Genomic DNA, 18,647 nt, shown 5'->3' on the forward strand with positions numbered 1-18,647 from the left:
CAGAACAACGTTTTGAGTTTCTGAATGGCCTGAGTGAAGCAGTGTGTTTAGAGCGTATTTCCAAACACACCCACAAGGAGGGAGCGGGGATTTTTGGGGTGACAAGCTCCAATGTTCATGGTCTTGGTTTTGTAAACACCCCCTAAGAAAAAAATAATTTTTTGACTGGTCCGACTTAGAAGGAAGAAAAATAGCAAGAAAACTTCAGAAATAGCTAATTAAGCCAGCAATAAATAAAGTAATGATCAGGATCATTATCAGGCTTCTATAGAGCTTGATACAATACAATACAATACAATTGTATTTATATCATTTGAATCAGGTGTGTTGGAGGAGGGAAGCATCTAAAACATGCAGGAGGACTGGAATTGCTGACCCCTGCGTTACTTAATGTTATTGCCACCCTAACTTTTTACACAAGAAAGTAATTCTCTGAAGCCATTCAGATTTTGGCGAGGATCTGGATGAATGAATGAATGAATGAATGAACGAATGAATGAATGAATGAATGAAAACGGGCCCGTTTATATATTTTTGGTGGCTATCATCCTTGACCAGCAGGGCTAATAATGGAACAGACCACCCCGTTGCTGATGCGACCAGAGAATAACCAGACATAATAAGCATACACAACCACTGCATATTGAAAACATACACTTCAGTTGGCTATAAAATAGGTCGAGGGGGCTCTTATATTAACCAGACTGTTGAACAAATAACTGCAAAGTCCAGAGAGGTAAACGGGACCGTAGAACAGGTGCAGTTTTTACGTAAGGATGTGTCACATTTCAGAAAAGCTGCGTCTGAATGATAATAACACCGTTGACCTCGAAGCCTTTCATTAGAAGACACCTCACTTCCCGTCTGTTTCGACTCGCTCGTTCTCATGCTTCATTCTGTTTGGCTAGAAACCCAATCCCGACTGAGGACAGGACATTCGCCGAGGCTCCTTATTGAATGTGCTGACATTGCACCGTCAATCACCTCGAGCGTCCTGATGTCCTTGCCCCGTATTGTGGTAGACCTCCCACTTGCACTGGATTTCACCTCGCACACGAGGCGATACAAGCCCGATCGTACGCCCGCTGGTGGCGTCTATATAAGGCAAGCCTGCCTTGGACAGCACGTGAACATAAACAACTGGCATAAAAGGAGGTCTGGAGGTGTCACACCGTAAAGGCCGTTGTGTACTCACCCTGCACATGACGTTTATTTGAATGTGTCGCTCCTTGCTAACATTCTTGTGAGACCTCCGCTGAGTTCAACAGCGGCTCGCCTTTTGCAGCTCAAGGTCGTCTAGACAGGAGATACATCAGGAAGTTCTTCAGCGAGATTTCTGACCACCGTGACGCCGATGTTCAGCATGTTTGAGTTTTTTTTGCACAACTGTATTGATTGGTGGTTACTGATGTGCACTGGTGGTAAATGCAAGGTACCGGGGTGAGATCCGGCCTGCCATATCATAGTTGTGGCCCGCTAACGCACATAAAGTGTGCGTATTTCATGTTTCTTGCGTCATGGATTTTTCTTTTTTCATTTTGGCAGTAAACTGTCCCAAAATTGTCGTGATTCACTCACTTGTCTCATAGAGGCAGTGCGTGTTCAGTTCCAACTCAGTGACTATGTGAATGTGAGTGTGAATGATTCTCTGGCTCTCTGGGAACCTATTTTCATGCCCACCGCAAGTTGAGCACAGTCACACTCTGAACAAGAGTGGAGTTGTTTTCTTTCATTTGGTATTTTGCTGGAATACCGAAGATAGAAGAGGGCATTTGCGCCGTTGAGGGAGGGAACGCAGCCGACTCCCGGCCAATCGAAGCAGCTCCTTCCCTTTAAATTCGGCACAGAGAGAGGCACATGGTCTACATGGAGGAAGGACTCGCTGGAGACAAGGTTGAATGTTACACATGTGTTGCATGGGCATGTTCTGACTTCTGGTCTCATTCTAGTTTGAAGTCTCGCTCCACATCACGGGTGTCCACACCACAGACAAAATTGCAGCAGGCGAGGGGCGGGCCTCTGTTGTCGTACACTATCTAACATCCCAGGCGGGGGTGGCATTTCCCCGACATTGTTAATTTTTGTGTAAACAAGCAGTGCGGCCGAGGAACTTCCAGAGGTAGAAGCAAAACATGTCGCCATGCGGCCGATTGATTGCGGCGGAGTCATGACATTAGCGGCGCTGTTTTCATTGGCGCTCCCAAATGGTCAACGTGATACAAGCTTGAAGGCCCTCGACTGGGTGAGAAACCATATTTGGTAACCTGGCACAGAGAGTTCAAATTGGAAACCACATGACTCCATACGATCATTTTGTCCCTGCAAAAGCTGATTTCTGTTTCATTTATTTCCTGTGGGCATATGTGTGTAAACTGGACACCCAAATGTGTCTATATAGACATATAGACATCTATGGTGAAAATGCTCTACAAGGCATGTTTGTGTTTCAACACAAGAGGTTTAACCTTAAAGGAAAGTGGGGCGACTATTTCCATGTGTACTGTGTCAAACATATTTGGGCAGTGGGTGTGAGTGGGTGTGGGAACAAATTGGAAGGAATATGTGAATGGTGTTTGTGTGTGTGGGGTGTGCGTGTGTGTGTGTGTGTGTGTGTGTTTGAAACAACACCCTTAGGCTGTACCCACACATAACACATATTTTACAGCCACATTCCATAAAATGGCTGCCCGTGTACAAGAGCACAAGAGGGGGGATATGGGGGTACATCATTACTTGGAGAGACAAATAGGCCATCCAAATAAAACACGACATAGCCTGGATTCTAAATGGTGTGTGTGTGTGTGTGTGTGCGGCCATGTCCAAGGGTCATGGGAGGGACTTGGCCCGCTTTTAGAATCGTAATCATGTTTATTAGTTGTTGTTTCATTGTCAGACAAGCCTCCTGGCATTTCCCTTTTTTTTCAGTTATTCATGTAGTATACATGTTACATTTCAAGTTGCTGTATGACAGCATTGGCAAATCGGGTGTCTTTACACTCCAAACCAACAGGGGCTAGCTTATTAAAAGATTTACTTTAGGCTCGCTAAAACAGCTATAAGGAAATCATATGAGTACAGATGTAACCAGCTGCAGTAAATGCAGCTACTTTGCAATCACTTTTGATGTTAACTGTAGTAGAAGTCAAATGAGGCAGTAACGCTGTCCTGGTTGCTCAGTAGTTAAGTCAACAATCAGTTGACAAGAAATCATTAGGCTGGCAGCACGGTGGGTCAAAGCCATAGAAAACAAAGTTTGGAAACTCTTTGAGCTCACTGAAATTCTTAGCATCAAATGGTTTATGAATGCAATGTTGTTTCTATCCCCAGCGTTGCCTTGCATTAGCCTCGGTCAGTTTTTGGCCCTTTTAAGTGGATTTTGGGCGTTTTTGTAAAAATGGTGTCTTTGTGTGGCTTTAGCCTGTACAACTCATCCTTACAAGGCGTGTTAACGCATCGTTCCTGAAAAAACCCAGAAAGACGACACCTGTGGGAAGTAAACGCTATATTTATGAAATATTAACTGTACAAAGTCTAGCAACATTACTAAATAATGAATTTATTTAGTTTCAAAATTTATTTTGATTGTGAACGTTCTGATGACCAAAAACGAATACATATTGTTTGAATTACTCTATTGTATTTCTCTTATATTTGAATGAATGGCCATAATGATAACCTCAGACGTACATAAGAATAATCTTTTTTTTTTCTTTTATATTGTGAGGTTTCTCTAGTAAAAAAAAAATCCCTTACATGTAGTACCTTTTGGAAAAAGTGTATTGTGTTGCTTTGCATGGTGATGTCATTTCCAGCTGGGTTGCAATATGGCGCCCCCGCATGTCACTGGCCATGCTTTCTTTTCCAGAGCTTTATTCCACGGTGCACTCCGCCTTTTGCCCAAAGTCAGTTGGGATAAGCTCCAGTTCACCTGTGACACTAATGAAGACAAGTACAATTGAAAATGGATGCATGGATGGTTGGGTGGTAAAAACAATAAGGTACCTTCCCTAATGATGTACCCAGACAAGGAATAAAGTGCTGAGTCGGCTTGGTGTTAGCGTTTTCTGGCAATTAGCCATGCAGGTTGTCCAGTGCTCTTCTTTGTTCAGGCTGTTCAGTACAATATGGCTACTGAACGTGGAACAAGTTAAGCGATATGTTATGAATTTCACCACACCTCTATTATTATTATTGTTGTGCAGACTGTTCACATTGTGGAATATGCTGTTTTGAAATAATCCCCTGTGAGTTGGCATGCACAGTGCGCGGTGGGTGATGACGTGATGACATGAAGATGCGTGCGCAAGTCTGCCTTACGAGCTTCAGATGTGGCCGAGGAGAGCCACAAACAAATAGCCAGTTGATATTATTGCCTGTACACAGTATGACTTGGAGGACTCAACAAAGGCATTTCAGTGACCAAGTTTGGCTCCCTGCTCGTTTCAAGTTACAAGTCATAAAACAACGCAGAGAAATAAAGACGGCTTATATACATCAACAAAAATAATGCTATGACAACCATACAACTAGGAACAGATTCATTGTGATGTAGTGTAGCGGCAAAAGAGTCCGCTTCTTTGTCCTGGTAGCTCAGTGCAATATGACTAAAGTGACAAAAGGTCAACGTCAATACTAAGTCAATAGCTCCGAATGTTTAATGATGAGTACACAATATAATGTGGAATGAGTCACCTTGCACTTTCAAAGTTCCACTGCATGTATTTATTATCATGCTATTTGTTCACATTCTGCTAAGGCAGTTTCAAACTATAATAATAATGCTAACAATAGAAAGTATTTGATGCGCATTCTGTTTGTCATGTCATCAAACATTACTTGTGGATGTTATGGCATGTAGGACGGACCTAATGACCACTTGACCACCCCACAGCAAGAAAGCCACTCGGGCCCCCTTCATACCTTTTAGCGCTTGTACAGAACATTGTGTTCATTTTAAAGATACGACTGCAGACATGACAACAAACAAACCTTTAACCCTAAAGAGCCCCTGATGGGATTTCTTCATCTTTAACAATCAGGTTGTGTCGCGTTGCTAAGCGCGTGTATTGAAAACAAAGGGCGGGCCCGCGCTGCAACCGGGGCCAGCTCATGACTTCCGCTGCTTCATGACTCATCTGTCATCCAACGTGCTATATCGCCCAGTCTGGAACAATCAGCATCACTCGGGGGAGGCGGGGGACCAAAGGAATCGAGCGATCGCATGGACCGGAGTGACCAAGAACAAGAACTTCATGAAACAGGAAGCTAGAACGGGCTTTTACACCCGAGGAATTTCCTGTCTGCTCCGTGTGTGCTGCTCCAGTTGAGGAGAGACATGAGGAAACAGGAGGAGGAAGGAAAATGAATATGTGTTTTGAAGGAAGACAAGCTTAGGTTTTGGATCACGAGCGGGCTTGTTCTCGAGCCAAAGAGTCCATTGCAACCAGAAGCTCACTTTGTCTCAACGGTGTGGGTGCCTCCCCATCCGAACCCCCAGCCCCCAAGAACCACATTTTCCATCATTAAAACCAATTCCCCTCACTTGACAAGATCACATTCAAAAGGAGAAGGGAAACGGCCCCAAGGAACAAACAGACATTAATTCCTCTGATTGTTCTGACTTGCGTACAAACCGCTAAGCTACCTCTTGGGGATTTTATTTGCTGTCTGTACCCGAGTGGTAAAACGGTGTTTATTCTGTGACTTAACACTTACCTAATGGCTGGCCTCAGGACGTCTCTAGACCCCCACCCCACCAGTGTCAGCCCACCAAAGAGGGTTAAATGAGGGTGTCAAAAAGTTGGACATTTAGTGCATTATGGTAGATGCCTACCATGTCCCAATAAGGCTGTGACAGCGGCAAGGAGTTGGCAGAGTGAACCCCTTTTCACACTGCACTTGCTTGATCTCAAAGAGTTGCATGGCAGGGCGGAAAGACGGTGGCACACTGGTTGCTAGCATGCTTAGGTTTGGAAGTGCTGATGTAGCATGCTACCGGGAAGTAAGCACGGAGACTTTCGCCGCTGGTTTTGATGAAAAATAGGCCACACCTTGACAAGAAGTAGCTTTCATTGTTGCAGAAGAAAGCCCTGGCTTTGCTCATTTTAAGAAGGGGGAGGCGGGGATGAGCGGCAGAAAAAAAGAGAATAGTGCATTCTTTACTAATGGCTCGGCAGGAACTTGGAGGGCCCGATTTTTTTGCCCAGTGCAAGTCTAACGCAAAGTGCAGTCAAACTGTGCGCATGGGGGGAGTTTTCGTTTTTTTGGCATTTTCGTAAATGGGCGCAGTTCAAAAGGGCCGTTTGTGGCTCCACTCGTTCCCTTTAAATTCAGCGCGGGAGAGGCGCAAGTTCTACATGGCGGAAGCGTAACGGACTTGTCTGGAGTCTGTGCAGGAGATCAGCAAGCGCAAAGTACGTTTGCAAGAAACTGCAAGTACATCTCCACTTGCGGATGATGTGAAATTGGCCCTGCGAAGTGCGCTCTTTGAGACCATCTTAAACCATGATGATAATAGTAATAATGCATTCAATGAATTGATTTCTACAATGATTCAGAGGGTTCAGTGATTCAATCATTGATGTCATATTTATGAGTAAATACGATGACATCAGCGGAGCGCAGAATCTGTCTGTCTGCACCTCGATCAAACACACCAAAATCACGTTACACTACCTGCGCCACAACTTAGACATGCTTTCATGTGGTCCAAAGACTAGTCTGATTTCTGTCACCAAACTGTCAGGTGCGCCAAGGGTGTGTAATGACACCCAGCGGGGTGTAGCACAGTCTGCCAAATTCCCAAACACAGTAAACTAGACTTGCCCCAGCACGAAAATAAAATGTTGCATAGGTTTTTATGCGACTGTCTATGAAAATAGGGCTTTTAATCTCATTCGTGGGCTGCAGTTCCACCATTTTGAGGTACATTTCAGGCTGAGCAGGGATCAGTGTCTTTCTAAACACATCAGTGTATGTCATCTCTCGTGTGTCCCAAAGCTCAGGACACAAAGACACCGCATTTATTAAGGGTTCATCCATTGTTGTCATGGCTGTTACACGTAAATAAGTCAGCCGAAATAGCACTTAATCACACCGCCAGCTCCTATTCGAGTCACTTGTCTGTTGTCACGGCACCGCCACTCTCCAATAGAACTTTTTTTCAATTCAAGGCATCTTGTTGCCACAGCGGACATTGCTCCATTGCAAGGTAGCTCCCGCTCACCACATACACAATGAATGGCTTCGTCAATGGCATGCTGCACCCTGCTCAGTGCAGTGCAAAAAGGGATTTATGTGTTGGGCTGGAATAATAGGGAATAACATGGTAAGCCTCTTTAGGGTGACTGAAGGTGTCAAAATAATTTTGCTGACCATTTCCTGCCATGATAGAAAAAAGAACCAAGCGTGACGTGTAATTATTATGAAAGATAACCCACACTGCAAAAAAGGCCATTGAAGCTGCAAGAGAGAAAAACTCATGGTATGGTCACTATCTTCCCCCGACCTCAACCCTACTAAGAACCTGTAGAGCATCCTTAAAAGGATTATCTATGAAAGTGGACGATGGCAGTTCAATGATCAGTAAAGATGTTTTTGTTTTGCTTTTTAATATTCTCTCTAGAAAGAAAGAAATACTGTGCAACCAATTTTTTTTTCAGTTCTTTGCATCTTCTGTTTGTAAAAAAAAATCACACGAAATACTTTTTTGTGTGCAATTTTTTTTTCTCTAAAATGTCGCACATGAAAAAAAATGCTGTTGACATCATGGTGTGTGTGTTTAATAGAATCCTGATTGTTATAAAAGCTAAAATAATGTCTAATAGTCATTAAGTTGTATTCTAAAAAAAAACAACAGCATATGCCTTATAATTTGTAACTAAAAATTATGTAGACGACTAACGGCACTGTTGTCTGCTATTGTTGTTGTTTTGACTGTAAGTTTTTTTTTCCTTCCAAATTTACAGTTGGAAAAAAAACTGCCATTGTTTTAAAAAACGTCCACTCTGGGGCTTTGAGTATGGCATGTATATTTTTACTTAGTAAGTTAGTAAAATTCTTACTTTCTACAATTATTTACATTCATTTCCATTAAATAACTGCAGAAAAAAAATGTGTTAAAAAGAAAAAACACATTTACTTGCACTTTTCCATTTCGGCATTGAAGACGGCATTGAACTTTTGGACATACGTAGGCGAACATTATACAACTATATACATTGTGACATAGTATCCCCAAATGCGTACTCACATACAGTATCGGCTACTGTACATACAGTACATACCCATATGCAGTATACATCCATACACATACACTATGCACGTGTTACCTCAAACATTCACTACTCTAAAACAAATAGGTAGTTTGCTTTAAAACTCTGAAGAACAATACCAGAAACATGATTGTCACATAGCCTGGCAGCCAATTTTCATCAAATATCATTCAAAAACCAACAGTCTATTTGTTCTTGTAAAGAAAAAAAGAACCGAAGAGAGTATGAACATGATTGGTTGCAGAGCTGGGAATTTGACTCATATTGCCCAGTCTGTTTAAATAGCATAATCGTTTTGAACGGACCTCTGTTTGCGTTTCTGTCTACAAACCTGCCCCCACATCCCCCACCACCCTCGCTGAGTGATATTTAAAACGAAAGACAAGACTCACCATGGCATGGAAGCCACACTGCGGGCGTCTCCTTTTAGGACCTAGAAGCCTCGGCCGCGGCCAAAGGGAAACGGAAACCTTGCTGCGCAAAATAATGACATATAAACAATGACATAGACTGAAGAAAATGGGCTTCCGACTATGCTTAATCCGTTAATTTTTTTCAGGCTCCTGTCAATCGTTTATCGTTTACAAAATGGGTGTCCGTCATAGGCGGATAGACGGACCGGTCCGTCGCATAGGCGGAATACCCAGCTCTGATTGGTTGTAACCACTTTGAACCTTTAGTTTGGACATGTTCAGTGTTATGTCAAATGACACTTTCACATCACACTTGTGGAGATACAACCTACTTGTTGAACTATTAATACATTGACCTTCCCACTGTATCGCCAACATTCTATCACACTTCAAGAGTCAGTCAATACGTGCCTGAAATGACTGTAAATATATTCAAGTGCCGGGTCTATTTTTAAAGCATTGTGTCAGCTGTGTCGAGTCGTGTGAATTGCTCTGTATGTGTGTGCGTGTTTCAGCTGCGTCGCCATGGCGTCCGAGCGATGATGCCAAATTTGAGGCGCTGCAATAAAACCACACCCCCTTTTTTCATCACACTTGGACCAAGATGGAAAATACTGTTCACTTAGTCAAGGCTAATTATTACGCTGAACTGACGGCACAGGCAGCATGGTGGGCTAGTGGTTAGCACGTCTGCCTCATAGTTCTGAGGTACAGGGTGTGAACCTCGGCTCCAGCCTTCATGTTTGGAGTTTACATGTTCAAAATTGACTTTCAATTGCTTGTATACAAAGTTTTGGTTCTCTAGAGTGCCTGCCCAGCCATCAAGTGTGAAATTAAACAAGCACGTCAATTTAGTGCCTAGTTCTGAAAATGTGTTGTTCTGCACGTCATCAATGACTTGACAGCAAGGTGATGAAGTTCCAGAGCAAAAGAACCACAATAAAGCGGCATGTAAAAGTCAAAAGGTAAGCAGCGCTGTAGTGTTAGAAAGGATTAGCATGAGTGAAAACGTTTTACCACCATTAGCTTCTGATAATGTTATAATAATGTTCGGCTAAATTGTCTGCATAACAATCAAGTGTATATGTGTTTGCCTGGTGATACCACCACAATCGTTTGTAATGTCCCCGATTATGAGACGTCCCTTAATATAATGCCTTTCTCTGGGTTACTGCGTTAACAGAACTGGCGAGGCAAATTTTTTGGGACAGAAGCATGTTATTAAGACACCTGGGAACTGTGGCAAATTGTGAAAGAATATGCATATCAGAACAATTTGAAAACCTGCCTACAGAGTTATTACCAATTGGCGGCGGGATGACATCCTACAACAGATTGTAGTCGACCACTGTATTTGTCCTTATCCTTTAAAGGGTCAAAAAGGTAAAATGCTGTATGAAGATAAGAGGTGTAAAGTAGCAGGCAGCCACTTAGAAAGACAATTAAGAGCACAAACAAAATAATCTGTTTGTTTAGACTGAGCTCACAGTGGAGAGGCGATGACGGGCTACTCTCAAACCATTAGTTAAAACATCAACATGAGGAAGCGTATTTTTAAAAACATTTGACACTTTTGGGCTGCGAGGCTCGTGGTTAGCATTTCTGCTTCACAATTCTGGGATTTGGGGTCTGGCTTTCTTGTGTAGAGTCTGTGTGTTCTCACCGGTTTTCTCCAGAGACTTCCCCCCACATTCCAAAAACATGCAATGAAGACAAAAGCATTATTGGTGTGAGTGAGTATGATTTTTTTTGTGTGCAAATGATTGGCCACAGGTGCAGGGTATAATTCACACAAAGTTTGCTGCGATGATCCAGTTCACCGTAATGAGGACTGCTCGATTATGAAAAAAATATGAATCATGATTATTTTGGTAATACTTGAAATAACAATTATTCAAATGATTATTTATTTTTTGGTACACAAGAATATGTTTAAAAAATATGTAAAGACAAATACATTTCTTTAAAACACTATAATTTTGTAAGTTTGAAACAACATTTATAAAATTAGTTTTTATAAAATAAGAAAAGGTGCAAATGTATAAATTCATGTAGGATTTCTTTGTGTGTAAACAAACAGAGTGTTGGACATAAATGAATATTAATCATCGTTTTTTATATGATTATGACAATTTTGTTCTCGTGGAGTGCAATAATTGTACTTGTAATTGAATTTCGATTAAATACACACCGATTACAAGAGGTATAGAGAATAGATTGATGGACAATTTCATCTCCTTTGTTTGCTATTCGTTAATCTTGCGTAATGAACAAACATTAGGATTAAAGGTCGTTAACACAAAATTTATGTCAAAACAGCACTTTAGGGCCTGAAAAAACCTAACGTTTGATAACATTTAAAAGAACATTGTTATTCAATAACTTTTTTAAAAATCCTGATAGATTACAATGACAGCCAAAGCATAAAACCTCTTGACAATTCAAAGTCGTCAATTCACCTAGCATGTTTTTCGAGTGAAGACAGAGAAAACCTGCAAACTGTACACATGAGGGTCTGAGATGAAATTTGAACCCAGAACTTCTCGACTGCGTGGCAGATGTGCTAACCACGAGCATCTCTAATATACATGTGGAAAAAAAAGGTTCACACATAAATTTTGAGTGTTGTGGCTCTGAAACACTGTTGTAATGTAATCAAATGTTCTAAACCCCAGCAGTTGCTCAACATGATCAGTCAGTCTGCATTTTTCATTGAGAAAAGCATTTGACGTGCGAGATTAGTGCAAGGAAGCTTTAGGGGCCACCCCGACAGCTGCAAAAAGGCCCTCCAGACATGGCGGATTACTGCCATCAGTCAGCTCGCTGCCCATGTCGTGGTGCTCCGGAGCGCCTATAAATACGAGAATGGACGGAAGAGTTCATGTTGCTGCTTCCAAGCAGCCAAATTTGGGCCCACAGTTCTATCCCTGAAGGCTTCCAGTGAATCAGCTGAAGCAACAGTCACGCACTCCCAGGGTCTCTCTTCGGTGAGTCGTTTCTGCCAGCGTCATGAAAGTGTTCCTCCAGTCTTGCGTGTGAGTCAGTACCAGAAGTCCAACAACGCCCCCTCCTCCACAAATCCCTATTAGACCACATCAGTCCCAATTCTGTTCAATGAGATCACCATACAAATATGGACTGACTTCAAATCTTCCACACAGATTATATACTGCAAATTTGGATCCTTGATTTGGGGAATTAAAAGGGAAGACTAATTATACCATGAATGTGATTCTTGTTGATTAGGATAGAATTGTCTTAATGTTTCCTCATGATAAATAACAAAAAATAAACATGATAACTGATAGACTTGCCTTGAGATACAAATGACCTGATTTACTGTACAAGTTTTTCCAAGATAGGATCCGTCGTTCTGATGATTCTTTTCTTTGATTTGCTAGCAAAACACGTCTAATATGAATGCTATGGTGATATTAAACACAACTCATCTTTGTCAGCTGGAATTAGTCGACAATTCTTAGAAAACAAAGCACCAAGCTTTAAAGTTTACTGTCAAACTAAACATAAAACAAACAGAATTACACTTGTGTATTTAAAATAGCCACAAATCCTAGCTTTTAGGCTTTAGCATAATGCTGACACATACAAACCTTTTGAAAACGGAAAAAAAAATATTCGTCACAATATTCATTACGGTATCTTTGTTCATCCATGTCAGTGTCGTATAAGGGCACAACAATTGTGCATGTGATTCAATTCGATGGCAGAAGTCGGTTAACTTGTCAATCTGTGATTATTTTACTATCTTGCTGGTGTCAAGTAGAATCCTCCCTTCTCCAAAACAAGCACTTTGCAGGAAAACAAACAAAAAAATTTTAAAAGCATGTTTGTTGAGCCATTACATTGCATCGTCAAAGAGAGCGAGCCATTTCGAACACTTCAGATCAGTCAATAATTTGTAGAAATAAAACGCTCACATGGGAACAGACCGATAGCATCAATTTGTGAAAAAATATCCTTGGCGCCTGCCAGAATCCTTGTATCTCCAAAATCATCAGCTTTCAGTAGACCCCCAAAACACCATGTTTATTCAAAACCATTGACATTGCATCATCAAAGAGAGCAAGCCATTTTTAACACTTTAATTGGTCCATAATTTGTGAAAAACATTCCACCCACATTGTGGACTTATTGTCACATGTTGATTGTCACTGTCCTGTGAAAAACACTTATGTCCATTTTAAAAAATGTTTTCATATTTTTACGTGAATGGTGTTTCCGCATTACAGATATCGCAATAATGTGCTTTTTTTTTTTTTTAAATCCCGAATTGGGCATACATGTTTTTCGCAGGACAGCGACGATATCTTACTTATTGTACTACATATGACCAATAGCATCCATCAGTGAAATTGAAATGATGAAATTTACCAAATTGTAACATACGGGGTTTCTGCCCAATGGGAACGATTTATATATTTTCTGACATTTTTGTTTTCTAGTCTGCACTTTTTTAAATGTAAAATATGTGCCTTGGCTCAATAACCACTTTTGTATGGGAAACATGGATAGGTTAGGTTCAGCAACAGGTGGATTTTTTTCTGAAACATCATAGCTATAAATAGCAACGTATGGCTTATTGCGCAAGCTTTTATTGGTCAAACTTAAAAATGAAAATAATACTGTACCTGAAAAAACTGATGTCAACCTGTCAATCAACCCAAACATATTTTTTTTCAAGAATATGCAGGCCCACTAGTTGAAACACGGCAAGGGGTGGCTATTTTGTCACTTCTGTCGACTGAAAATGACATCACAACTGCTTAGGGTAATAACCAATCACAGCTCAACTTCAGAAAATAGGTCAGCCGTGATTGGTCGTTACCTGAGCCCTGAGCACTTGCGATGTCATTTTCAGTTTTAGCCATAGATGGCTAAAAACGAGTGGATTTTGCTGCTGAACTCTTATTCCACAAACGCAATATTTATCTGAATGCCTTGTTTCAACTACTGGGCTTGCATAGATCATGTTCTTGAAAAAATTATGTTTGGGTTGACTTCCTCTTTAAAGCCATCTCTGATTAAAATTTGCCGTCGACCAGTATACTTAGACGTGTGGAGCTATAACGTTTTTTTTTTAAATTGTGTCTCAAAGGGTGATCAAAAGGAGTATTGTCCAGCTGGTTAATCATCGTTGAATCCCTGATAGGTATACCACAAAAGTGCGAACGGTATCACATTTTTAACACAGAGGCAAACATAGATTAGTGGATGGACTGTGAAAAGTTTATTTTTCTTCTCACAGGGAATCACAGGCTCCTCCTCCCCCTCTTCCAAACTTTTGGTTCCCGGCTGTGGGAACTCCCTGCTGTAAGTTTGATTATTAGAGGAAGACAAGGAGGCGTGGGTCTTGGAGCTCAGTACTGAAGAGGCGTGGGTCTGGAGCGCACACAAGAGCTGACGGTGCGTTCACGACTCGAGTGGTTTGCTTAGATCCAAGTCGCGGGGATGCAGTTGTAGCTTCTTTTTTGTTTATTTTTCTTTCACAACCCCAAAAACACAAATCCCTAAAAGAGCACAAGACGTGCACCAGTTTTGCCACTTTCCCCCCACCTTTCCGTCAAAATGTGCTCGGGGCGAGTTCGCTCAAAGACGCCGGGGACAGGCGCTCTCGTGGCCCGCTCGCTGCTGTTCCTCGCCGGGCTCCTGCTCGCTTCTCCTCCTGGATGTGGAGCCTTCAACCTGGACGTGGACAACACGACTGTTTACAGCGGTGACAAAGGCAGCTACTTTGGATACGCGGTCGACTTTTATTTGGCTGACTCTGCCAGGTGAGTTTATAAAAGATCACAACACATTTTTCTTTCTTTAACATCTATTAGTACCCACTCATCAGTTGTACGTGAATGCACCATCTATCTATCTACCTATCTACCTACCTACCCATGCATGCATTTATGCTCTTAGTGGTTATTATGACCCCACATTGTGTCCCCCCTTAAAACTATTAGCCTACCTCAAATTAATCCCTTTACAAATCCTATTGTTCCCTCATACTGCCACTTTCATCTTCAGAGAAGCCTGTTCAGTGTGTTTGGTGCTCCTGGTTGTGATGCTCTCCAGCTCAGCTGATTCCTCTGCTGGAATTCTTCCCGCTTTGTGTAATAGAGAGTAGACTTCAGACAGGTCACTGATTGGTTGGGTCGGATTGGCAGACATTTAGCATTTTTATGCAAAATCGGTGATCAATTGTAATGTCATAACTTGATTGCTAGATAGATCGATGACAACATTGATTGGAGCCGCAAAATAAGACATTATAGCAAACAGTGTTGCTGACCCCAGGGACATTCTGCTGTCATGGTTAATATCAAAGGTTTCTCAGTAAATATAGTTTGATTTATATATTTAAAAAAACGTTTTTCATTTATTTTTCAGGTTTTCCCTCTACATTTTCAGTGTATTGAATGATTATCAATAATGTTTTTGTGAGAACTTTTAGGATTTAATTATGATTAGTGTTTCTCAATGTATTTCAGTGGGCGTCAATTACACGACAATTTTTGCTATTCGTGGGCTGGCTCCCAATCCTCTGCAAATAGCGGGCAGTTGGACTGTATGGTAAATATAATAAACGAGTTGTTTCAATAGATTGGTTGGTTTTCTGATTGTATCAGTTATCTTTTAAAAAAAAAAAATGTTATTGGTGATCAGCTCCAAAGCGTAGTAGAGAGACTAGAAACTCCATGGTCTGACATATTCAGGTTTCATTTTTTATTAGGTGTTGCAAATGGCAAATAGGAAAGAATGGCTTCAGATATTTGCTGACTGATGCTTTTTTGGGTGTGCTGCTGTGGTAGTAAAGTTAAATGAGCCTTGGATGCTAACTCCTGCAATTGTAATCATCATTAGCTGCCAACATTTTACACTCAGGAATAATCTGACTTCCTGCCTGGAAGTGTCCAACAGCTAAACTTCTCCTTCCTCGTCCTTCCCTGGTTACCCAGACATCAGACATGAGAAGACTTTAACCCCCCACTGCCCCTTCCCACCAGTCTCCCACCATCATCCCACTACTCATCTCATGTTCCTGACTGTCTCTTTAAAAGCGCCGCTATCGGTTTGCTTGGGAAGATTTGATGATTTAATGACGTGAAACTTGCCTGACTGCAACGTCTCCCCACTCCCTCCACCTCCGTACGACCTCATAGGCTGATGTCATCCGGCAGGGCTTTTTAATTCACCCACCCCACAGACCCCCCCCTCCACACACAGCCTCTCTCTGGCCTCCCCATCATCTCTCTTCACCTCATTAAGGATGAGGAGACGTCATCTTATTGATGATTGAACTTTTAATGCAGCGCGAAGCTTCGCCTGAGGGGGAAGATGAAACAAAGAGGCTTACTCGAGAGTTTACTCCAGAGTGAGTGAGCAAATAAGGGTACCTTTATAGTAAAAAATGGAAGATTTTTCCCGTGAGTTTTTCCAGAAAGTTTCACTTTTGGACGACAGTGGTCTCATACTGTCCAAATGGACCATTAAAAAAAACAAAAAAACAAAACTATGATATGCTTGCCAGACTAGTAGTTGGCATGGTCACTTTGTAAAGAAACTCCACACATGTGCACACTGTGTAGCCAAAACCGGCTTTGCAATACGTCTTGTTCATATACTGCACATAAAAAGCAAGTGACCCTCTAAAGTCAAACAGAGTTTATTTCATTTCATTCATTCATTTTGTTGGGATTTTGAAATCAGTGTTCCCAAAGGAAGTAATGGAAAATGAAATAATCAATTGAAGGGACATCATAAAATCCTTACCTACTGATAACTCTCAACCCTCACATGTGAAGTGAGTTAACAGTTAACAACTGTCAATGTAAAATGAAAAACAAACAAACAAACAAACAAAAACTGTCACATCTGATCTTTGATGAGATTTCACTTCTTTGAATGCAATACTGCTTAATTGCTCTGAAATTTTGTGCAACTTTAGAAGCATATTCTTACTGAAAATTTCAGTCCGATTATGATTCAAAGTCAGGGGTGGGCAATTCATTTTGCAAAGGTTCTACATGAAATGGTGGAAGGCTTGCTGAGGGCCAAGCCAACATGTGAACCTCAACATTGTCAGTATTTTTAAACTCATTCACGGCCATCCACTTCAGACCCTCCTTTACCCTACCATGTGGGGAAAAAAAAGAATATAAATAATTGAATGTCTTAACAGACAAAAACATGTCACTGATAGTGAATGAGTTTAATATATTTAGAAAAAGCATATTGGCTTGTTTCAATAAATTATGTGTGTACTGTAGATATGGTATGTAAATTAGGAAATATAGATTTTAAGTAAAATTATAAGATGCCTTAGAATTACATCTTTTCACTTTATATAGATAAGTGGGAAGCATAATATTATTGACAATGATGTATAATGATACAGTGATGACTTATAATACAGCCGACACGTACAGCATATGAAACTGTAGATTTGCGTAAGAGGCTATCAGGGCAAATCTTCTTGGCCCTCTTCCTGCCACCATGCAGGAAATAAAAATGTTCGTAGCATTAGGACCACTGTAGCCATTTTAGCTAGTCTCGTAAAAGTCGCTATACATAGCAAAAACGTATCGTAGCTTGTACTCACTACTCACTAACTCGCTGTTTAAGACCTTCTTTAAAATGTTTGCGTTCGCAGGCTTCAAAAGAGGCTCACTGAAGGTGTAGTGGTACTGTCGCCTGACTTGTGTGTAGGCAGCGTCTGTTCAATCCTCACTCAGTGACATTATGAATAAAAGTGTGAATGGTCATCTGTTTCTATGTTCCCTGACCTGAGATTGACTGGCAACCAGACTTTACACTTACAAGTTAAGATCTGGAGAATCCATTTGGATGAAAGGTGAGAGGATTCATCAAACAAGATGAGTCCAGACCTTGATTCAAGCTTTGGGGATGACCATGACCTGTAGGATTGAGAACCTTTTTTCCCGTTTTTAATTAAAAACAACACGATAATAACCCTGAAAGACTGTCATTGTCTTCCTGCGCCACTCTTCATACTCATTTTTTTCGCAACCGACACATCTAGCTAAACACATCATGCAACTTCCATCCATTGTGAAATCAATTTTTTTTTTCGCCTTTCTCCCCAGTGCTGTGGAGACATAGCGAGTGGGGGAGTCGCAGGAATCCCGAACCGGGGTCATGCGAGGGTTACGTGTGGAGGAGTCTCTCCCAGTCGGGATGAGTTGAACGGCTCTGGCTCCAACCTTGACAATAAAAATATGTCTGTTTTTGACAAATTGCCAGATGTGTGTGTCCAAATGTGCGTGTTGTGGTAGGAGTCTCCACCATATCCATAAATGGGACGCCAGGCCTGCAAACACAAAGGCGTACTTTCTCCCACTTTGTGACTGACAATAAGTTTATGTATGTGGTGCTTGTCATGCCCTCTGGCTTCACGTAATCAAATTAAACTGGGAGGCTGGCAGGCGGCCCACCAAGGAAGAAGGCCTCGGGATAATGTCCGGAGAATGGGAAGTGGGCAAATGTGTGTCTCACATACGCATATCCTAAGTATTGGGACACATTTCAAGTGAAAAGGGACAAACGCATCTATAACGGCTGCCACTTCTCTAGGAGGATGACTTTCTATAAGATGTTGGAGTGTGTCTTTTGGAGTTTTTGCTCCTTTTGCAAGGTCAGACCCCACTGATGATGGAGCTGCTGACCTGCTGGCTCTGCTCCAATTTTTGCTCTAGTCCATCCCAAAAATATTTCATAGACCTGTTTCCTCATCCAAGCATTATCTTACAGACCTTGCTTTGTGAGTTCCAAAAGAAAGCGAGAAGCAGAATTATCCAAAAAGAATTGTGAACAAAGGACTCTAGTCCAACCCAAAGTACGCAGCAGTATGTAGTAGTACAACATCTGTCACTGACTCTGTGGTGACAGATTGAGGATTAGGGAGTGAATCATACTGAGATGGTGGTTGTAG

At 41.5% G+C, this 18,647-nt stretch overlaps 1 protein-coding gene across 2 annotated transcripts in view; it reads left to right on the forward strand.

Annotated features, from left to right (window-relative positions):
- Nucleotides 1-14,041: 14,041 nt before the first annotated feature.
- itga5 (integrin, alpha 5 (fibronectin receptor, alpha polypeptide)) overlaps nt 14,042-18,647 on the forward strand; it is a 48,860-nt gene continuing 44,254 nt past the window's right edge. For both annotated transcript variants that reach the window (XM_086026262.1, XM_086026272.1), the window contains exon 1: nt 14,042-14,478. In XM_086026262.1, coding sequence (XP_085882388.1) covers nt 14,273-14,478 — 206 coding nt within the window. In that variant the 5' untranslated portion in view covers nt 14,042-14,272. The remainder of the gene's footprint in view (nt 14,479-18,647) is intronic.

The sequence above is a fragment of the Filicampus tigris genome, chromosome 1, assembly GCF_054856515.1.
Source record: "Filicampus tigris isolate MCC_2025a chromosome 1, RoL_Ftig_1.0, whole genome shotgun sequence".
Taxonomy (NCBI): Eukaryota; Metazoa; Chordata; class Actinopteri; order Syngnathiformes; family Syngnathidae; genus Filicampus; species Filicampus tigris.